Source organism: Anabrus simplex, chromosome 5, assembly GCF_040414725.1.
Source record: "Anabrus simplex isolate iqAnaSimp1 chromosome 5, ASM4041472v1, whole genome shotgun sequence".
Taxonomy (NCBI): domain Eukaryota; kingdom Metazoa; phylum Arthropoda; class Insecta; order Orthoptera; family Tettigoniidae; genus Anabrus; species Anabrus simplex.
This window is the reverse complement of record NC_090269.1, coordinates 94,275,456-94,299,462: the sequence shown is the minus strand read 5'-3', so window position 1 is coordinate 94,299,462 and position 24,007 is coordinate 94,275,456. Positions and strand designations below refer to the sequence as shown.

Below are 24,007 nucleotides of genomic sequence, written 5' to 3'. Positions count from 1 at the left end.
AACAGTGTTGCTGTTGCTGTTTCAGAAGTAATTCCTTGGATATAGTTAGTTCTACAGCCTCTTGGAATAGATGCGCGTGAGCAGGTATTGACAAGATCTACAAATTTGTCATATTCTTTGGGAAATGGAGCAACTGTCCAAAATTTTCATCTAATTTGATGAGAACTTTATCCAGTCAGCTTTCTTGAAGTTGAAATGATGTCTAAAGTGGACTTGATGAGGTCTGATTAATGGTAGTAACTGGCACATTATTGGTCCATGCCGTGAGTTACGAATGGTGGAATATACAGATTTGGAACATTTCTCAGCTAAACTTTCACCTACAAATATGAGGTCTGGATTATAACCTCATTGCCATCTTCCAATATTGAAAAAGTGTGAAAGTTTACTGTCATGTATAAGGGAATACCAGAGTACCTGGAGGAAAACCTGTTCTGCCTCAGCTTTGTCCAGCACAAACCTCACATAGAGTGACCAAGATTTGAACCACATGCCATTAATATTACCATCAAATCATTTTTGATGAAAAATCTGTCATTTGTAAGGAGAAATTTCTTACATCTAGAATAATTTGTGAGGCGGTAATTTTAACAAAGAATATGTCTCTATACCAAATAGATCACGACTGCCCTCGATAGCTATGTCTTCAGCATCTTTCTCCTTGATTCTGATGGCCCTGGAATGAACTAAACTTTGGACAGGGTCCTTCTATCTTGAGTCTAGTTACTACGGAGTGACAACTGCGATTTCACCGTTATTGTTTTGACAAGTATCTTGCTACCAAGATCAAAGTGCGTCAGCTCATAATTGTAACTCGACCTAATATCCTCAACATACAGTTATTACATTACCTTTAGAAATATTAATACAGTACCAACAGATTTAATCAAATTGATATCCAGACCGATAATACTAAACCTGTTGATTGCCATGTGTGTTAATTCTAATGCCAAGGAGTTACTGTATTCTTTCCTATAATAGTATAATCACATTTGGGAGATAGTCGGTTCAAACCCCACTGTTGGCAGCCCTGAGCCAGCCCCGTGGTGTAGGGGTAGAGTGCCTGCCACTTAGCCGGAGGCCCAGGGTTCGATTCCCGGCCGGGTCAGGGATTTTTACCTGGACCTGAGGGCTGGTTCACCACTCAGCCTACGTGATTAGAATTGAGGAGCTATCTGACGGTGAGATAGCGCCGAGAGGATTCATCGTGCTGACCACCCAGCACCTCGTAATCTGCAGGTCTTCGGACTGAGCAGCGGTCTCTTGGTAGGCCAAGGCCCTTTAAGGGCTGTAGTGCCTTGGGGTTTGGTTTTGGCAGCCCTGAAGATGGTTTTCCGTGGTTTCCCATTTTTACACCAGACAAATGCTGGAGCTGTACCTGAATTAAGGCCACGGACGCTTCCTCCCCACTCTTAGCCCTTCCTTCCCCCATCATCACAATAAAATCTATCTATGTCGGTGCGACGTAAAGGCAATTGTAAAAAAATAGTTACCCCTGGAGAAATCATTACAAGTGTCATTTAATACCGTGTAACTCCACCTCTGGACTTGATAACCGCCTGGATTCGGTTAGGAAGTGAGTCTACAAGGTTGTGCAGGTACGTCACATACAGGTTAAGTCACTTGCTGAGGATTTGATCGCTCAATTCCACCAAATTGCGGGGATGCTGATTTCGGCATTTTACCCGCTGTTCCAACATGTCCCACAGATTTTCAGTGGGGTTCAAGTCAGGTGGGATCAGGTAATAGGGTGGGGGAGTGTTCATAAAACCAGTCACATATGTGTCCAGCCCAATGAACTTTGCTGTTGTTATCATGAAAGTTGGGGTATCACTAGCATACCCATCATGCAGATGTTGACTGAAAGGCCAACACCTGATCATTCAGAATATTGATATAAACTTGCTGGTTCATATTAGTGGTCACCTCAGTGAGCTGGCCCACTCCCTGATACAAAAAACACCCTAAAATCATAGCAGACCCACCACTGGCTCGAACCTGACCTTGTACATATCCAGGATGAAATGCTTCATTTGGCCTTCGGTGCACTCAATGACGTGCACCATTGGAATTCAAGCGAGAGCATGATTTGTCAGACCACATTACATTCCGCCAGTTGGCTACTGTCCACGTTCGATGATTTCTAGTCCACTGAAGACTCACAGCTTTATGTGCCTCTGTGAGCAATGGCCTCTTGCAAGGTGACCGACTCCAAATGTTCATTGCATGCAGTTCTCGTCACAATGTTCTCTCGCTGACAGTTTGGGATGGACCTTCATTCACTGACTGCAGCAATTCCTGTTGGGTTTGGAAGTGATTTTGATTCACAAGCCGTGAAATGCATCTTCGGTCCCTTTCGGTCAGGATATTTTCCGACCACAATTCTGACGTGTTTCGTGGCCACGTGTAGCACACCGCTGCTTGTAGACACGTTGATCAGTCTGTTGTGAAACACAAACAGATCCAGCAACTTCACGCACTGTATGTCCACAGGCTCGGCCATACACGATTGCCCCTTTTTGTCACTCTGTCACATCCTTAAATCTATCCAGGTTGACGTACACTGTCTGCTTGAAACATCAATGCTCACTGATCGCTATTGTCTTATGCTCATAGAGGTAGAACACATGAGGGCGAGCACGCGACTCATTCGCTGTGCCATCTGTATAGGCTTAATGATCGATCTGTGCGTGCACACGAGGGTGACTATTTTATTTATTTATTTATTTATTTATTTTTTTGTCTGGTGAGATTATGATCTACAGCCAGATTATATAAAACAGGCTGAAGTAGTAATCCTTAAAAGACACCTCCTTTTATGTTTATTGGCTTAGTTTTTCTTATGATGAACTTCTGCTCTTGCTTGGTTAACCCCTTGTAGGTGGGGGTGGGAGAATACAACCATGATATCCCCTGCCTGTCGTCAAAGGTGACTAAAAGGGGTCCTGGGGCTTTCCACAACCTTTTGCAGAGCAAGCTGTAGCTAACACTATGCACCCCAAGCATAGAACTCTCTATACTGTGTGGAATGTCACAACAGTGAACTTAATGTATGGTCAAAGGGGTCGGAGTGAAGTCAATGTTACTTATGATACATCATTATTATGAAATTATACTGTTAGTAGATATAATAACTGAATTATTTTAGGTAGGATAATTTTTGGGTAGGCTAAGCCTCAAAAGCCTCTTAAGAGCTTTGCCACTGCAGATGACCACAAACCGCATGATCATCAGGATGTAATTCTATTATTCTCATGAAGTTGACAGCCGACATACTGGCAGACTTCGGCCCAAACAGTTTAACCCATTAAGCTCTACGTAAGAAACATTCCAACATAGTGATTTTCTGTTGTGCTCATATGTTGAAAATGTTTTGACATAATGTTTACTCAAAGAAAAACATGTTTTAACAGAAGAATTTAAGTAGCAAGCGATTCTCGGGCAATACCTAGACTTTAGCGATTCTTTGACTTTCTGAACATAATTACTACGTGCTTTGGGCAGGCAATCCATGAAACATATATCGAGTGCTGTGTTCACATTTGGAAAGTGTAAAATGGCCTCAAGCACAAGCTGGATGAGCAGTACGGACATAAGTGCGACTGTGAATGATTTGACTTTGAGTGAAGATGATTACTTTTAACTCGATTCAGGATGTGAGTATCGGGGTGCTTGAGAAATATCCAATGAATCTGAAGTTGAAGAAGGCTGCAGATCATTAGAAGAAGATGATTGCTCTGACTAGATAACCTAGAAGTTCACCCACGCTGATTTTATTAAGTTCCCACATAATTTGACAAATGAATTCACACAGGGATATTTGTAAATTCTGAATATTCAGTGTTTGTATAAGCATGTAAACGTATTTATTCCAGCTTGAATTTTGAAAAAATAAATTGTTTTAGCCTTAAGAACAGATAGCAGTATAGCCATACACTTCCAGAAAAATAAATACAAGTAGAATATGTGACCAGCTAAACAAATGCTAGTGCTAAAGGTTAAATGGAAAACCGGACAAGTTGCCTGTGCTGCAGAGAGGGGCGCACAGCCGTGAGCTTGCACCCGGGAGATATAGGGTTAAAACCCCACTGTCGGCAGCCCTGAAGATGGTTTTCTGTGATTTCCCATTGTCACATCAGGCAAATGCTGGAGCTGTACAGTAATTAAGGCCATAGACACTTCCTTCCCACCCCTAAGCCTTTTCTATCCCATCGTCGCCATAAGACCTATCTATGTCGGTGAAATGTAAAGAAAATTGAAAAAAAAGAAAAAAAGTTAAATGTAAATATAGAATTGTATATTTCCTTGCTGAAAGTTTTGTTATCTGAATAGGTTACAACCAGACCCTGTCATAACCTGTGGCCGGAGTTGGGACAGCCATGTGGGGAAATGACTAAAACCTTTTAAAAAATTGTTGTGAAAAATTCATGTATTTGTTTTAAAAATTATTGGTATAAGACATTCGTTTTGGAAGAATTAGATTTTTGGACTCGTGAACATTAATTAAATTATCAGTATTAAAAATATATATTATTTTTGGGATCTATGAAGAAAGGAACTTATAAACTTTGAAGAAGAACAATGATTTTGATATTATGTAGCTGTGGTTGTAAAAGAATTATTAATTTGTGAAATTTTTGGTACTACATAGCTGTGTGTTTTGAAATGATGTATTTGCTTTTGGGGCAGCATGTACCTACACGTGCCATTTTTAGAAGTCTTTTTCCAGTCGTTTCCTGTGTCGCAAACAGAAAGATCTTCGAAAAAGCAATCTTATTGGTAGGAATAAGCGATGTTATGATTGGTGAATGTGGATGTAAGGAGTAAATTCAATGGCCTGATTGGCTGTCCGCGGTTGCACCATTTTCCAGCTTCTCGCTCCTTTGTGAGAGTTAAGCTTACTTGAGTGTCTTTTGCTACTGACCAGCCTAGAGGGCGGACGTGCTTTGGCTTCCATCCTGTCATGGGATACCTACCTCAAGGTAAGCACTACTTCTGCTTGTTTTTTTGAACTCAATTGAATTCAAATGTAAAACTTTCTTTTGCGTAGGAGTTTACCTTCGGTATTCAATTTCCCCATTTCGTCATCAATATGACTTAGCTTTTCAGCTAAGCTTCTACATTTTATATTTGGAGGCAATTCCCTTTCCTTTTGTTTAAGAAAATTGTAATTAACTTGTAACTTAAATTCCCCCTTGGAAGTGCCTGCCGTAGTGCAGTGTTAGTGTTTTTAAAATTGCAGCAGTTTAACTGGCCTCTGTGTTAAGTTTTTTTTTTGTCTCCCCCCCTTTCCTTGCAGTGTTAATATCTGTTCCTGCCCCTTTCTGTAATCTCATTTATGTTATTATGTTACAGCTATTTTCCATTCTCAAAATAATTTAAAATTGACATCACTTGTAACAATGGTCCACAAACTTACCTTCATTTGTAAATGAGTTTGTTAATTTTGTTAGGTTTGTTTAATTTGATTTTTTTCATCCCTTTCAATCGCTGTTTGTTAGATCATTTAATTAAAATTTCTGAGGGTGTTTATCATCTATGTTTCTTTCCACACAACGCAAACATAAGCAATCCCCCTCCAGTGACTCCAATGCCAATTCCCATGTTCTTTCTTCGCTGCCATGTTTGTCAACTGGTTTGTTTATAATTTAAGGAATTTAATGGTTGTGAACCTTGTGAGTGTCCTAAGATTTTATTGAGTTGTTTAATTTCCTAAGATTTATTATTATTATTATTATTATTATTATTATTATTATTATTATTATTATTATTATTATTGTTGTTGTTGTTGTACCGGGCAGTACACCTCCATGCCGCTAATTCAAATATTGCACCAGTTGAAACTTCTCTACAGGAGAAAGCCTGAACTTTAACAAACTGTATTAACTCAACGGTTTCTCGGAAGATGTCACTAATGTAAATTTGGTAATTTTGAAGTGTTCTGAACTGTGTCTATTTTGATTTGTGTTTGTTTGCTCTGTATCAAGAAGTTTAGACATTCTCTAACAGATGTCTCTACCAAAACTTTGATAACGCACTCTGGTGTAAAGGAATGAACTTTCTTGAAGAAATTTAGTATTCCTAAGTTTTATTTTTACTAAATTTTGTTCTGTGGTTTGTGGCTTGGCAATATAAATCCTTTCTTTCCGCCCATTTTGAAAGCAACCAATCGGGAATTTATGTAATTAATTTTCCACCAATAAGGTGCTTCTTCCTCGTCTTGTATATTAGTTTATGCTGTTATCCAATAAAAGCGAAAGGGTGTGTCTACTCATTCCTGAAAGGTCTTGAATGTTCCACGAGGGTGTATAAACTGCTGATTTTTTGTCTCGGTGCCACTTCAGTAACATCTCTCTTAGTGTGTGAATATGTAGCAGGGGGCGGGAAGCACCTCTTTCTTCAAGCAGCTGTTCTTCTACAAGGTAATGGCCTGTTAACATCTTCATTTCTTGCTAGCTCAACAGTTTAACTCTTGGAGAGGGTTTGAAACCTTTAGTATGTAACCTACCTTTTTAAAATGTAAATTCTTTTCTGTCTAGGTAAAATCTATAAATTACTGTAAAGCGGGGATAGAGAGTGCTTCACCCTCTCAAACTCCCCTTCATTTTGAAAAGGAGGTGATTACGTTTTCATAACCGTTCTTCTCTTCTTTAATATAGTAAAGTTTCCTCATACGTGTCACCTCCCTAGCTTGGGATTAGCCCCTGTATGATCGGCCTAGCGCCACATAGGTTTTAGACAAAACTTGGTGTAGGAGTGCAAGTTATCGCCTCCATTCAATTTTGTATTTTGGGCCATTTACTTAACCTGTTTTGTTTTCCTTCCTGCGAAGGCCCAGTAGATTGGGTATTAGATACCCCTGTTTCTCTGTATGTGTGCCTTGAGGGCAGTTAATGTAAGGTCAGTTTATGGCCTCTTAAATAGGCTTGAAGACTTTGAGAGTGCATCTGCTCTTTCTTGTGTGTGAAACGTGCCTCTAGGAGGCTTAACATGGTAATTGGGAGAAAGTGCTCCTTGGCATGATTAGGGTTTTCTGCCCCTTTGTGTGAACTGGGTACTTTGGTAAAGTTGGGCTCATAGCTCAAGGATTGTTATTGTGGGGCTGGAAGCCCAGATCTGGTATTACCCCCTAACTCTTATAATTTCTTTGTACCTGATTTTGGCTTGTTGTTGACTTGTTAAGTTTTCAAATTCTATGTCACCACTGTTAAGTTTTGAAAATATAACCTTTGTTAAAGTTTTAAATTAACTTTAATTTTGTAGTTGAGACCTATTCCAGCCCACACCTTCTTTCACCTCTAACTACCATGGATATCTCCGTAACAAGTGGTAGCAGAGCGTGGTTGAATGGGTCTCAATTTAGCCCCTTTTGATGGCTAAACATTGGTTTCGATTCGAACTCTAACAATTTTCTCAGTTGCTGGATTTTTTATTTTTTTTCTAAAATTTTTCTGTCATGTCCGGCCCTCGCGACGTCCTCCATCCCGGCTATTTGCGCAAGGAGGAATTGATCTATGAATTAACGATTAGGAATGTTCAATCTGGAGGCACGGTTGCGATAGACACCAATAAGCTAAAAGAAGATTCCCTTGATTTGCCTATTACCATCCCGACTTTGGGAGAAAAAGAGATCGATGACGCTCTCTCCACGATCACTGATAATGCTACTGAGCTAGCATCGGTAGTTAGTTTTTTTGAAGGGGGTGATCCATCACCTAATCAACTTAAACGTGTACAAGCTAGATTGTACCATTTCTCCAATAGGGTGAGTGATCTGTTGTCTCTTAAATTGAATGATACTCAAGGGAAGGAGGCTAGTGCCGTCCTCGAAAACCTTTCCAATTTATCCAGTAAGGTTGGCCTACTGTTAACGGGGGCAGTTCCTCCCAAAACTGATCAACCCGCTATGGTAAACGAAGGTTGCGAGGAAGAGTCTTCTGAAGGAGAAGCAAATAGGAAAGCTGTTGGAGCTCAACAAACCTCGGCCCCATTAGACAACGAATCTGAACATCGTACCTTGCTGAATAATGCACCTTCTGAATCGGCTTCTCCGCCACCTAGGCCTCTACCTACTATGTCACCTGGCTTCAGCAGTTTGCCCCATCCGTTAGCAATGCTGCTCAAGGGTATTTCTAAGTTTTCTGTTAATTCCACCAGTGATGTTATTGTTTTTCTAAGATTTTTCGTTGAGTTTCAGGATCATGCTCTTGTGTTTTCTCTTTCTCCATGACAAATTCTGCAAATTATTTATCCCTATTCCGTTGGTGTTCTCTCAGACAAGATAGTTAGGGCAATTGCTGAACAATCATCCATAGAAGACTTTCATGCCCATCTGTTAGCAAATTTTATCCCCGCTCGAGCTAGGTCATCGCTCATTCAAAAGTACTACTACCGAGTACAACGGTTGGATGAAAACTTGGCAGACTTCATCCAAGATATTAAATTCTATACCAGGGTGTTTGCCCTTCACTTCCCTGAAGATCAGATTGTACAGGCCATTGTGGAAGGCATTTCTCCATCTTACCGATCGTACTTGTGTTTTGCGTCGCGCCCGCAAACTTTTACCGAGTTAGAGGCTATGGCTGTCTCAGCCGAAGGAGTTAGATGTGCCGACACACTACGTGTGGCGAGGGAGCCCCCTCCTTCTTTTAGCAATCCTCGGCCTCCACCTCGCCGACCAGTCACTGCCCGTAAATGTTACGCTTGTGGGTCGCCTGACCATCTTCGGAACAAGTGGCCCTTGATTAAACCCAATGGGACCAGGAAAGGAGCAGGGTCATCCCAAGGCTGTTTTAAATGTGGCACTTTTTCCCATATTGCCAAGAACTGCCCTAATGCTAACAGCACCCCCGCCTGCTCAACTTCGGGTGCAACTTCCACCAACAATCATATGTGACTAGTGACTTCGGCTGAGTCGGCTAACCCCTCTTCACAAGGTTCAGCCCCGGTTAAACCTGACGAAAAATTCAGGAAAAAGTCAGAACTATTCGACATTACCACCTGAATGTCCCAAAGAATGTCTTAGGATTGCGGCGGATACTCCCGCACCTGTCCCATTTCTCAAAATTGAATTGAATAATGAGCCTGTAACTGCTCTTTTAGACTCAGGCAGTGTTTTTTCCATTATTTCGGCCGAGTGGTACTCCAAATTGAAATCTGTTTGTAAACTTCCTGATTTTCGTTCGACTTCAGTTCAATATGTTTCGGCAAATTCCTCTCCCTTAGAAATTCTAGGTTTTCTGTATGCCAAAATTCGTATATCTAAATTTACTTGGAAATTTAAACTGTTTTTGGCCAAGTACTTGTCTTGCCCCATTATATTGGGAGCTGATTTCATGTCTCTAGTGCTCGACCTTCAGAGCAAGTCGTGCACGTTCAAATTTGCTTCGAATTGTAAAATCCCCTTATTGAAATGTAGTTCTGTGTCCTGTTCATCTGTTTTGCCTGCCCAGGATGAGATGTTGTTACATCTTCGACATCTACCTGAGGAGCAGGCTGATAGTATTCGTAAGTTGTGTCAGTCGTTTCCAGAGGTTTTCTCTGATACTCTTGGTGTCAGTGACCTTATCGAATACAAGATCAAGGTTACGGATTTGATTCCTGTCCATTTTCCACCTTATAGACTATCTCCACCTAAAATGAAGGCATTGAAAGAAATCATAGTTCAGATGCTAAAAGATGGTAATATTCGCCCCTCTAAGTCGGCATACTCCTCGCCGATTTTTCTAGTTCCGAAACCCCAAGGGGGCTTCAGGCCTGTGATTGATTATAGGGCTCTCAATCGGAAGGTGGTGTTACAATCTGTGCCCCTTCCAGACCTTCATTCTTGTTTTTCATGGTTTCGTAAAGCTAAGTTCTTCACCATCTTAGACCTTAATCAGGCTTATAATCAGATACCGCTAGCAGAGGAATCTAAACACCTGACAGCGTTTGCCACGGATTGGAACTTGTATGAATACAACCGCCTACCTTTCGGGCTCCCCACGGGGGCAGCCGTGCTTACGAGACTGCTAGACAGGGTCTTCTCCGACACCAAATTCGAGTACTTGTATCATTATCTGGATGATGTCGTATTTGCTGAGACCTTTGAAGAACACCGTGATCATCTGAAAGAGGTCCTAAGTCGCCTTCGTAAGGCAGGGTTAATGGTGAAGTTGTCCGAGGTTGCATTCGCTAAGCCCTCCATGTCGTTTCTAGGGCATATTGTGTCGCCCGATGGTGTCGCTGTAGATCATTCTAGAACACAGGCCATCCGTGATTTCAAACCTCCCAAGGACATCAAGGGGATTGCTAGGTTCATTGGTATGGTGAATTTCTTCAGGAAATTTATTCCAAATTTCACCAATAGAGCGGCGCCCTTGAACTTACTTCGTAGGAAAGGCATCAAATTTGAGTGGGGACCTTCTCAACAAGCCACTTTTGAAGATCTCAAATTAGCTGTGTGTAATGCCCCTGTTCTTGCCATTCCTGATTTCTCTAAGAAATTCATCGTCCAAACCGACGCGTTGTCGGCGGCGGTAGCTGCAGTCCTTCTTCAAGAGACTGAACTAGGGAGGCGACCCATCGCCTATGCCTCTAGGACAATATCGGCCCAAGAATCCAAGTATTCCATCTACGAACTTGAAGGTTTAGCAGTTTTGTTTGCTCTAGAAAAGTTCCGCCTTTATCTGGAACATGTTAAGTTCGACTTGGAGACAGACAACCAAGCCTTAAGTTGGGTCCTAGGTAGTCCGCGTCGTACTGGTCGTATAGCCCGGTGGGCCATCCGAATTTCTGCCTTCCAATTTGATGTTAGACATATAAGAGGTACTGAAAATGTTGTGGCAGACGGACTAAGCCGTATGTTTTCTAATGATGTAGAGACCCATGAACTGGTTGATAGTTCTTCTGATGATATAGATGTTGATTCACATAGGGAATCTGAAATATTTGTTCCGAATGAGTAAATTTATAATACCAATATAAATGGTCCATTATTGGACATTATAAATTTTCCAGCTAACTCATTCCTGGTTGCCAGCGTTTCGCCCCGTGTGCTAGGCTGGGCTCATCAGTTGGTACCTAGCACACCTACCAAGACGCATGGCTAATAGTGCACACCGTGGAGGCCACTGCGTAGGCTAATTGTAGCCACCGGCAGTGCCAATGCACTATGAGAGACTTTGTCCCATTACCAAAAATTGATGCCTGCTTGGCCATCAGATGATATAGATGTTGATTCGCATAGGGAATCTGAAATATTTGTTCCGAATGAGTAAATTTATAATACCAATATAAATGGTCCATTATTGGACATTATAAATTTTCCAGCTAACTCATTCCTGGTTGCCAGCGTTTCGCCCCCGTGTGCTAGGCTGGGCTCATCAGTTGGTACCTAGCACACCTACCAAGACGCATGGCTAATAGTGCACACCGTGGAGGCCACTGCGTAGGCTAATTGTAGCCACCGGCAGTGCCAATGCACTATGAGAGACTTTATCCCATTACCAATAATGGACCATTTATATTGGTATTATAAATTTACTCATTCGGAACAAATATTTCAGATTCCCTATGCGAATCAACATCTATATCATCTGATGGCCAAGCAGGCATCAATTTTTGGTAATGGGACAAAGTCTCTCATAGTGCATTGGCACTGCTGGTGGCTACAATTAGCCTACGCAGTGGCCTCCACGGTGTGCACTATTAGCCATGCGTCTTGGTAGGTGTGCTAGGTACCAACTGATGAGCCCAGCCTAGCACACGGGGGCGAAACGCTGGCAACCAGGAATGAGTTAGCTGGAAAATTTATAATGTCCAATAATGGACCATTTATATTGGTATTATAAATTTACTCATTCGGAACAAATATTTCAGATTCCCTATGCGAATCAACATCTATATCATCTGATGGCCAAGCAGGCATCAATTTTTGGTAATGGGACAAAGTCTCTCATAGTGCATTGGCACTGCCGGTGGCTACAATTAGCCTACGCAGTGGCCTCCACGGTGTGCACTATTAGCCATGCGTCTTGGTAGGTGTGCTAGGTACCAACTGATGAGCCCAGCCTAGCACACGGGGGCGAAACGCTGGCAACCAGGAATGAGTTAGCTGGAAAATTTATAATGTCCAATAATGGACCATTTATATTGGTATTATAAATTTACTCATTCGGAACAAATATTTCGGATTCCCTATGCGAATCAACATCTATATCATCTGATGGCCAAGCAGGCATCAATTTTTGGTAATGGGACAAAGTCTCTCATAGTGCATTGGCACTGCCGGTGGCTACAATTAGCCTACGCAGTGGCCTCCACGGTGTGCACTATTAGCCATGCGTCTTGGTAGGTGTGCTAGGTACCAACTGATGAGCCCAGCCTAGCACACGGGGGCGAAACGCTGGCAACCAGGAATGAGTTAGCTGGAAAATTTATAATGTCCAATAATGGACCATTTATATTGGTATTATAAATTTACTCATTCGGAACAAATATTTCAGATTCCCTATGCGAATCAACATCTATATCATCTGATGGCCAAGCAGGCATCAATTTTTGGTAATGGGACAAAGTCTCTCATAGTGCATTGGCACTGCCGGTGGCTACAATTAGCCTACGCAGTGGCCTCCACGGTGTGCACTATTAGCCATGCGTCTTGGTAGGTGTGCTAGGTACCAGCTGATGAGCCCAGCCTAGCACACGGGGGCGAAACGCTGGCAACCAGGAATGAGTTAGCTGGAAAATTTATAATGTCCAATAATGGACCATTTATATTGATAGTTCTTTACCTCCCGAGTCCATACTACCTGAGGTCAATGCCATTCTACTGATGCTCCCATGTTGTTTAGAGATCTTGAAAAATATCAACGTGAAGATCCGACGCGGGCCCCTATCGTGGAAACCCTTTCTTCGGTGGAACATGTAGTCCCTTATGTATTGAGGAACGGTGTTTTATCGGGGCATGATAAGAAGATGAAAGTTGTAGTTCCAGCTGTTCTTGTACCTGTGATCTTCAAGTACTACCATGAGACCCCATTGGGGGGGGGGGGGGCATTTAGGCATCTTCAAAACTCGAGAAAAGATTCGTGAAATGTTCATCTGGAAGGGTATGGATGGTGAAATCCGTGAATTGGTAAAATCTTGTAAACCATGTTGGCTTAGTAAACCCACCATGTCCACTAAGCAAGGGCTTTTGTCTTCTCATCAAGCGTCGCGCCCCACGGAACGTCTCTACATCGACTACGTAGGACCCTTCCCCCAGTCAAAGGGGAATGCCAACAAGTTCATCCTTGTGTGTGTAGATGGTTTTACAAGATTTTCTTGGTTATTTCCGAATAAGCTGGCTACCGCTCAGTCCACTATTTCTTGTTTAAATTCTATTTTTGCTTCTTTCGGTCCGTGTCAATATATTGTGTCTGATAATGCTAAAGCTTTCACATCCAATCTCTTTCGTAAATTCTGTTTTGATTTGTCCATCTCTCATGTGACTACTTCTGCTTATTATCCTCAACCATCTCTAGCTGAACGGGTCAATCGTAACCTGAGGTCGGCTCTTATTGCCTATCATCACGACGATCATTCTAGGTGGGACATGTCCCTGCATTGGTTAGCTTTTGCTTTGAATTCGGCGGTTCATGAATCTCATAAATTTACTCCAGCTTCTTTAATGTTTAAGTTTGTACCCAACACGCCGCTCTCTAACATTTGGTCTCTTAGTGACATTCTGCCGGAGACAATAGATCCTGATAATATTAGAGATCTTTGGAAGAAGGCTAAGGCCAATCTTAAAGTTTCTCATGAAAAGGTTAGGGAAAGATATGATCGTGGACGGAGACCCACCAATCTGAAGGTAGGCGACCAGGTTATGGTGAAGAATTTTGTTCCCGCGGGCAAGCTTGCCCCCAGATTTCATGGGCCGTGCATCATTTTAGATTTCCTTACGCTGGTGACATTGTTACTAAGCAATCCAGCCACCGAGAGGATATTTAGGGTTCACCTGTCGCGGGTGAAACCTGTATAATTTCCGTGCTAACTTTGTCTTTATAATTTTGTAAGTATCCTGAAGGTTATATTTTTAGTTTCATTTTAAGGCCTTCTGCCTCTTATAGTTTCACATTTGGTTGAATCTGCTTTGTATAAATTTTGTGAAACCTTCCCTGAAGTTACTCTGCTGTCCCCTCCATATGACCATTACCATGCTCCCGTCTCTTGCTAAACCATACCAGTGGCATTAAAATAAAAGTAATGGAATAAAAGTTTCCACGCCGCTGGCCCCTCAGCCTCAACCACAAAGACTGTACCCTAAAAACATTTCTGTCCAACAAAAAATTCTGCTGCCGAGATCTTACTGTTTCAGTGCCCCCGCAGCCATGCGGCGCCGAACCGCCACTGAGGTGGGGTACAGGCCCACTCCACTCCAGCGAGGTCAACCTGTGTACGGCGCGCCAGAGTCCTCCTTCCGGCCAAGGCTGATGTGCGGCACACCACCCGCAAGCTACTTGTGGACTGTAAACAAACATCACATCTGCGGCGTGCAGCACGACTACCTCTCTCATAGTGTGGGAGAGCGGTATCTCAGGGTACTTAAGGGGTCCGAGCGGCCTCCTCTGGACACAGGCAGCGGCGGCAGGTCTTGTCGTCAAAATTAAGCGATAGATAATGTTCTTCTTCAGCTACATGGACACTCTATTTCTGGAATTAATATGGCTTTGCTTCAAATCAACCTTTGGTGGACTTAGAAATTTTTTTTTCTCTTTCAAGAATTAGGTTTTTTTTTCTGAATTCAACTACTACCAAACATATAGACCATTCATCAAAAGCTACTACAAAGAAATTCTAAAACTGGATCCCACCTATGTCAAACAACTTCTGAGACCTCCAACTACTGAAAAGTTATATTTTTCTCTTCTAAATTCTTCAACTCCTCAGCAAAAACTAGGACTTTTTTTTCAAACAAATTTTTTGTTTTCCTCTGTGTCACCCCTTGGAAGGACTTTTTTTTAGGGGGGGTAGGTCTGTACCGGGCGGTACACCTCTACGCCGCTAATTCAAATATTGCACCAGTTGAAACTTCTCTACAGGAGAAAGCCTGAACTTTAACAAACTGTATTAACTCAACGGTTTCTCAGAAGATGTCACTACTGTAAATTTGGTAATTTTGAAGTGTTCTGAACTGTGTCTATTTTGATTTGTGTTTGTTTGCTCCGTATCAAGAAGTTTGGACATTCTCTAACAGATGTCTCTACCAAAACTTTGATAACGCACTCTGGTGTGAAGGAATGAACTTTCTTGAAGAAATTTAGTATTCCTAAGTTTTATTTTTACTAAATTTTGTTCTGTGGTTTGTGGCTTGGCAATATAAATCCTTTCTTTCCGCCCATTTTGAAAGCAACCAATCGGGAATTTATGTAATTAATTTTCCACCAATAAGGTGCTTCTTCCTCGTCTTGTATATTAGTTTATGCTGTTATCCAATAAAAGCGAAAGGGTGTGTCTACTCATTCCTGAAAGGTCTTGAATGTTCCACGAGGGTGTATAAACTGCTGATTTTTTGTCTCGGTGCCACTTCAGTAACATCTCTCTTAGTGTGTGAATATGTAGCAGGGGGCGGGAAGCACCTCTTTCTTCAAGCAGCTGTTCTTCTACAAGGTAATGGCCTGTTAACATCTTCATTTCTTGCTAGCTCAGCAGTTTAACTCTCGGGGAGGGTTTGAAACCTTTAGTATGTAACCTACCTTTTTAAAATGTAAATTCTTTTCTGTCTAGGTAAAATCTATAAATTACTGTAAAGCGGGGATAGAGAGTGCTTCACCCTCTCGAACTCCCCTTCATTTTGAAAAGGAGGTGATTACGTTTTCATAACCGTTCTTCTCTTCTTTAATATAGTAAAGTTTTCTCATACATGTCACCTCTCTAGCTTGGGATTAGCCCCTGTATGATCGGCCTAGCGCCACATAGGTTTTAGACAAAACTTGGTGTAAGAGTGCAAGTTATCGCCTCCATTCAATTTTGTATTTTGGGCCATTTACTTAACCCGTTTTGTTTTCCTTCCTGCGAAGGCCCAGTAGATTGGGTATTAGATACCCCTGTTTCTCTGTATGTGTGCCTTGAGGGCAGTTAATGTAAGGTCAGTTTATGGCCTCTTAAATAGGCTTGAAGACTTTGAGAGCGAATCTGCTCTTTCTTGTGAGTGAAACGTGCCTCTAGGAGGCTTAACATGGTAATTGGGAGAAAGTGCTCCTTGGCATGATTGGGGTTTTCTGCCCCTTTGTGTGAACTGGGTACTTTGGTAAAGTTGGGCTCATAGCTCAAGGATTGTTATTGTGGGGCTGGAAGCCCAGATCTGGTATTACCCCCTAATTCTTATAATTTCTTTGTACCTGATTTTGGCTTGTTGTTGACTTGTTAAGTTTTCAAATTCTATGTCACCACTGTTAAGTTTTGAAAATATAACCTTTGTTAAAGTTTTAAATTAACTTTAATTTTGTAGCTGAGACCTATTCCAGCCCACACCTTCTTTCACCTCTAACTACCACGGATATCTCCGTAACTATTATTATTATTATTATTATTATTATTATTATTATTATTATTATTATTATTATTATTATTATTATTGTTATTATTATTATTATTATTATTATTATTATTATTATTATTATTATTATTATTATTATTATTATTATTATTGAATTATTTTAAAATATAACCTGTAAAGAGATAACATAACCAAATAAAATACCTATGTACTCTATTTATTTTGTACTGTTTGTCACCTGTGTGTCATGAAGAAAGGACAGCAGAATTTCATTTCAGTCTTTAAAAAAATAGTATTGTGGAAAATGAAGATATATCAACTCTGGACTCTGCAGGAATTATTTTAATGTAACTAGAAGAAAATGTAAATTTGAATGTGTTTTGAATATTATTGTAATATTTCTTTTATGCAATTTAAGGAAACCTCAAGAATAACATTTGGAACTGTAAATGAGCATCGCAATAGCTATTAAGTGACCTTATATTTAAATTTCATTGAGTTGTGTTGTGTTAGTGGTGTATCAGTTAAATTAATTTCAAGAAGCGTGAAGAAAAAAACATTCTGGACTAAGGGAAGAAATATGTTTTAATGTAACTTGAAGAATTTATTGGAAGTTATTTTCTTTAATTATTGTGTGAATAAGAACTAAATGGTATCATTTTCTATATTCTGTACGTCAAGATTTGTAATTTTGTAATGTGTTTGAAAAATGTAAAAGGGCTTTATTTTTGAGGCCTATACCGCACGTGTGGTTACTGCTGATAAAAACTTTTGTGTCATAATAGAAATGTTCGAAAACTTGTGAAATTGCTAACTATCTTAAACTGACCATATATGGTCATGGAATTGGACCGGTCAGAATAACGACCTTTCCAATTGGCGAAAAACGGGAATCTAGAGAAATTTGGTGTCCTGTTGGTTATTTGTGATCGGTCCATTTCCGGTCTTCTCCCGGTTTCGCGTGTGTGATGCGTATTGTCAGGGTCTTTGAATTCAGATCACTGTAGAGGGCAGACGCGCCTTGCGTCTGTGCTGCCTTGGGTCTCCAGTCTCCCACGGTAAGAGCTAATTTTCTAATTCTTTTGTATTTTCTTTAATTTAAATTCAGTCTTACATTTTGGCCTTTGTCACCTTTAACGTAACTTTCCGAGATGAGGTAAAAATTTTATTTTGTGCGCTGGAGTTTACTCTAGATTTCCACATTTACCTAAAGTGAGAATCAGTATAACTTAGCTATTAAGCTAGTCCGCAACATTGTTTTCGGAGGCAAACCACCTTTTCTGACTTTATCTTGTAATTGTAACTCTCTTTCTTGAACAGCGTATTGTACATCACGTTAATTAATTTTTGGATTGTTTCAAGGATGTCTCCTTTCAGTCTGTAATATGTGAACCTCTATGTCAAAGTTCGTTCAAGTCCGAAGAGCTTAATTAGACTGCCAATTTGGTTTCTGAGTTAAGTATCAGCTGCTCTGGCATTTATTAATTTTGTTTCTTGTATTTTTTGTTTGTTAATTTTAATATATTTGAGCTAAAGGGTGACTATTGTGAACCTTTTCTTCCCCATAACGGCATACTTTCCCATGGACCTCAGTAGGGCTTCCCTTCACGTTCCACAATCCTTTAGTTGTCATTCGGTCCATACAATATGTTGACTTTGCGAATTGATAAGTTTAGTGTCACGTTTCCAAGCTTAGATGTGAAACCGCCGCTGCATTTTATTTCCTTATTTATTTTTGTTATTATTTATGTACACGCTCCACAGTGGCTACACTGTTAGCATTTAATCACTTTTATCATTAATAACTTAGTACTTATTCACTAAATAGTTACAATAAATATAACTTGAGCTCCTGATTATCTCTAGATATTCTGGACCTTTAGTCATATTAATACAGGTAAAACAAACTATGAGATTTGAAAAGCATAAGCAATCTAAAAATGCATCCCTTCAAGAACAAGCAGATTCCGATCCCTTAGAACACACAATGGCCAGTTGTGTTCCCTGCACTCATTGCTTACGTTAAGATGAAGGTTAAGGTTGAACTTACCTACGATACTTTCATTGCGCAGACGGAACTGATGTCCAACAGCATTGGTCGTTGCATGAATCTCCTCTGTACCTGATATCGGATAAGTAGTGGCATTCCAATGACCTGGAAAAGAACATTATCGTAGCTTTACACACGTTTTTGTATGAGCTCAAGCTGAGGTTGTAGGGGGGGGAAGTCCTTTTTTGCTATACTGCCAATGGAAGTGCACACAGTATTTTAAAATTCCTCAGTGCATTGTTTAATATACATATTTAGAAGATTGACACCGCCAGCTCTACCGGATATTAATCAGCAAATGAATGTGTATATGATGATGCTTGATTTAGAATGTCAAACTAGTAGTATTTCTTGTAATATTTTCTTTCCATGGAAGTGCTTGTTGTACTCTTGTTGTTGTTGTTGTTGTTGTTGTTGTTGTTGTTGTAAGTTATAGTGTACAATTTTGATATACGTAAGGTTCGTGTGAATTTGTATATTACGGCGTTGTAATTTCAAGCTAGTAGTAAGCTCAACCTATAGTATTGTAAGCCGTTGTGTTACGCACTGGAAATATTTAAGTTATATGTGAAACTGTATATGATGATGCTGGATTTACAATGTTAAACTAATAGTATTTCTTGTAATATTTTCTTTCTATGGAATTGATTGTTGAACTCACGTTGTTGTTATTGTTGTAAGTTATAGTGTACAATTTTGAAAAGGTTAGTGTGAATTTGTATATGACAGTGTTGTAATGTTAAGCTAATAGTAAGCTTAACCTATTGTACTGTAAGCTGCAGGGTTAAGCACTGTAAGTACTTAAGTTGTATGTAAATTTGTATATGACGATGCTGGATTTAGAATGTTTAAACTAGTAGTATTTCTTGTAATACCAGGATTTTCTTTCCATGGAAGTGATTGTTGTACTCTTGTAGTTGTTACTGTTGCATAATTATGTTTTAACTTAACTTTATTATCACACTACTGTAAGTGATCATTGCCACTGGAATATTTCCCAATTGCAATGTTTTTGTTGGTATGGTAAATATTGTAAATAAATCAAAACGCAGATGAAGATTCATCCTGGACTCACTTTTATAACAATTGTGGATATGAAATCATTGGAAACTCTACCTCATCTACTTCAATGCTGCATTTCGCTGGCCGCAACCTTATCCCTCTTGGATCAAACACCACTCACCATACTCGCACACACACACACACACACACACCAATCGCTGACTGACTCTGTGGGCCTTCACCTATATCACAGCTGATGTCAAAGCAACTTCCAGAAGACTTACAAGACTTAGAAGACTTCACCTTATTTTAGTGTGTTCTGTGAACTTTGCTGTATAAGTCCAACCAACCCACCACATTAATGAGTCCACTTTCAGCTCCGGAGTGGTTTTCTAATGCCTGCTCTTTATTAAGAGATATGAATTTCATTTTGAATGGTCCATATTGAACTGTGATTACAATTTAATTAAAAATTTAAACTAAAATATCTCCACCTTTTCAATACAAAATCAAGTAATGTGGGTTACATTACGGAATAAACATTTATTGGATCTAGTTTCGACCTATTTTTTAAGGTCATCATTAGCCAAATCGCGAGTTTTACAATGTATCTGACAATTCATAGAAATTGTAAAAAAGATGTGAAAACACTGGTTTGACACTATAAATGTGAAAAAGTCAAAATTGTTGTAAAAGTTCTGGATAATGCATAAAATGCATAAATTAATGCACTTAGCTGTTGAAGGAAGAATTCAAGAAGAATAATTTGGGCGTTGAAGATTCTTGAGGTTTGTGTATATCACTCCTTATGAAGTTCTGATAGTTGTGCTGCGATGTGTTGGACGTATTGCAGGTCACGTCTCATTGGTGATTAAAGTTTCAGATTATGTTTAAAAATGCATACATCAATGCACAGAGTTGTCATTGAAGGTTAACAAAGATTCTTGAGAATTATGTATCACACGATACGGAGTTCTAAAAGCTGCAAATCATCAACGGTAGTAGGCATATTTGAACTTGTATGCAGCTGAACTTTTAGACCAGCTATATGAATTTGTGCTGTTCTATTTAAATATATGAAGTTAGTATCAATATGTCAGTTATTAATCACCCCAAGAGAATACATAGCACATTATTTTACAAGCTCCTGGGTACCATTTACGAATATGAAAACGGAATGTCAATATCTTTAATGGTATAGAAGTTATTTCCGTGCAACATCTTAGGTGAATAACCCTGTATACAAACCTCAAGAATCTTCAACGCCCAAATTATTCTTTTTGAATTCTTCCTTCAACAGCTAAGTGCATTAATTTATGCATTTTATGCATTATCCAATTTTGACTTTTTCACATTTATAGTGTCAAACCCATGTTTTCATGATTTTTACAATTTCTACGAACTGTCAGGTACATTGTGCAACTTACGATTTGGCTGATGATAACCTTAAAAAAATAGGTCGAAACTAGTTCCAATAAATGTCTCTTCCGTAATGTAACCGCCATTACTTGATTTTTTATCGAAAAGATGGAAATAATTTACTCTTAATTTTTAATTTAATTGCACTTTATTCCCGAACATCAAGGAGTTCTATGTTCTACGATTGAATGGTGAGCGAAAGAGACACTTATTAATTCATGGGACTTTGTCTCCCAGTGCCCCTCAGGCTTGTTTTACTTTCTAACTACGCTTGTATATGTACCTTGGCAGTTCCTTAATTTTTACGAATGCTGGACACCCCTTTCTTGTGGAATGCCTGCTATAACTGTACCAAGTGGATTTTGTGGAGTGCAAAATTTTGCGTGAATATTCCATTCGTATTCCTCCCCTGTGAACCATGTGACCTTGCCATGGTGAAGAGGGTTGCATGTCCCAATGAAGCAGATAGCTGAGCTGCAGGTGCAACCATATCAGATGGGTATCTGATGAGAAACCCGACTAACAAATGGTTCATCGAAAGGGGGTAGCAGCCTTTCGGAAGTTGCAAGGGTAGCAGTCTGGATGATTGCCTGATTGGCCTTGTAATAATACTCAACGTGGCTTAGCTGTGTTGATACTGCTACACAGCTGTTAGGGCTGCGCAGCTGTGATCTTGCACCCTGGAGATAGTGGGTTTGAACCCCACTGCCAGCAGTCCTGAAGATGGTTTTCCATTGTTTCCCATTTACACACCAGGCAAATGCTGGAGCTGTACCTTAATTAAGGCCACGGCCGCTTCTAGGCCTTTCCTTTCCCATCAGCGCCATAAGACCTATCTGTGTCGGTGTGACGTAAAGCAAATTGCTACATGGCTGAAAGCAATGAGAAACTACAGCTGTAACTAACTCCTGAGGACATGCAGCTCTCTCTGTATGAATGATGTATGGATGATGGCTTACTCCTAGGTGAAATATTCTGGAGGTAAAATAGTCCCCAGAGAATCTGAAGAGGACGATGGATAGACTAAAGTTAAAGTGAGTTTCTCATCAGTTGGCTGGCAGGTGCACCCACCTTATTTGCATACAGTTGACTCATCACTCCCCGCTCTGCGGCATAGCAACAAGGCCAGCACTTCGTTCATTATATCCATGTATGATGTGAGATAACAATTAATATTAAGAATTAAGAAAATTAGTAATTAAGAAAATAAGCTCATATTTTATAACTGGATATGTTGGAAATGTTCCCCTCCTGCATCACACATTTCTTGCATTGTCTTAGGACACTCCAATTCACATGCATATCAAAGCTATTTCTCTCCAGATATGTTCTTTCAGTTCATCCAATGTGTGAGGGTTTCTTGCATACACTTTACTTTTTAAGCTCTCCCATAAATAAAAGTCACAAACAGTTAAAACTGGGGATCATGATGGCCATAAGTTCGTACTAATGACACGATCTTCAAAAATTTCCTCAATTAAGTTTAATGTGTCATTAGCTGTATGTGCAGGGGCAGTGTCTCGCTGAAAATATCCATTTTTACAGTCAGTGTCTGTCACTTCATCAAAAAATGGTTTGAGTATATTATCCCTGTATTTTTGTGCATTCATTGTGCCCTGAAAAAAAGACAGGTCCTATAATTCTGTATCCATTCACTGCGCACCATACTCCGATCTGTTCACCATGTAGAGAAATTTTGTATATGCGATGGGTTTTTTCTGTACTCCAATATCTTTTATTCTGCATCCAAACATACCCGTTTAAATGGAACCCTGCTTCATCAGAGAAAATTGTTAAGTGTAGATAAATTATTTCATCAAGAATGTTTTGCAACATATAATTACAAAAACGCACCTGCCCATCACGATCACAAGGATGCACTTTGTGTACTACAGTCACCTTATATGGTTCTAATTTTAACATTTTCGTAGCCCACCATGCTGAGCTCTTCGAAACCCCGGCTTCTTGTTCAACTTGTCTTAGGAATTTTGTAGGCGTATGTTCTAATCATTCTGCAAATTCATTTATCGTTTCCTCTGTAAATACATGGTTTTTTAACAGTTCGCTTCTTATCAAGTAAAAAAAAACCAGTTCCTCTCAATTTGTTTATGAGTTTCGCACGGTATCTCTATCTACACCTGGAAATTGTGTTACAAATCACCTAATAATGTCCCTGCAACACTCCATTTTCACATAATTATTGTACATAAATACCCTTTCCTCTTCTGCGTACACGTGCGGAGGCATTATGAGAATTATACCCCAAAATAACATTTCACAACTTAAAAACAGTTGGAGCGACAGATCAACATTTAATACACATTCTAAGTACAGACCTGAATTGTGAAGTGCAGGCATTTCTGTACTGTCGCTGAGCTATGTAGTGGGAAGTGATGAGTCAATGGGAGGCATATAAGCTGGCCGCACCTGCTGGCCAACCGATGAGAAAAACTCACTGTAGATGTAGCTGGTATAAGTGAAGTACATTGGCGGGAAGAGCAGGATTTTTGATCACGCAAATACAGAATTATCAACACAAAATTAAACAGGGAAAATGCAGGAGTTGGTTTAATAATGAATAAGAAAATATGGCAATGGGTAAGCTACTATGACCAGCAGAGTGAAAGGATTATTGTTGTCAAGATATACACCAAACCAATGTCCACCACAATAATGCAGGTCTGTATGCCTACTAGTTCAGCAGATGGTAAAGAAACTGAAAGAATATATGAAAAGATAGAAGATTTAATACAATATGTAAGAGGTGACTAGAATCTAAATGTGATGGGAGACTGGAATGCAGTGGTAGGCCAAGGAAGAGAAGGTAATGAATGCAGTAGGAGAATTCGGATTGGGACAAAGGAATGAAAGAGGAAGTCAGCTGGTTGAATTCTGCACTGATCATAATTTAGTCCTTGCTACTTGGTTCAAACACCACAAACAATGGCTGTATATATTGATGAGACTTAGAGACACTGGAAGGTATCAAACAGACTACATTATGATTAGACAGA

At 39.9% G+C, this 24,007-nt stretch overlaps 1 protein-coding gene across 1 annotated transcript in view; it reads right to left on the bottom strand.

The window, feature by feature from the left end:
* LOC136873786 (uncharacterized) overlaps window positions 1-24,007 on the bottom strand; it is a 788,774-nt gene that overhangs the window by 601,167 nt on the left and 163,600 nt on the right. The window contains exon 9 of the mRNA XM_068227569.1: window positions 18,573-18,677. Coding sequence (XP_068083670.1) covers window positions 18,573-18,677 — 105 coding nt within the window. The remainder of the gene's footprint in view (window positions 1-18,572; window positions 18,678-24,007) is intronic.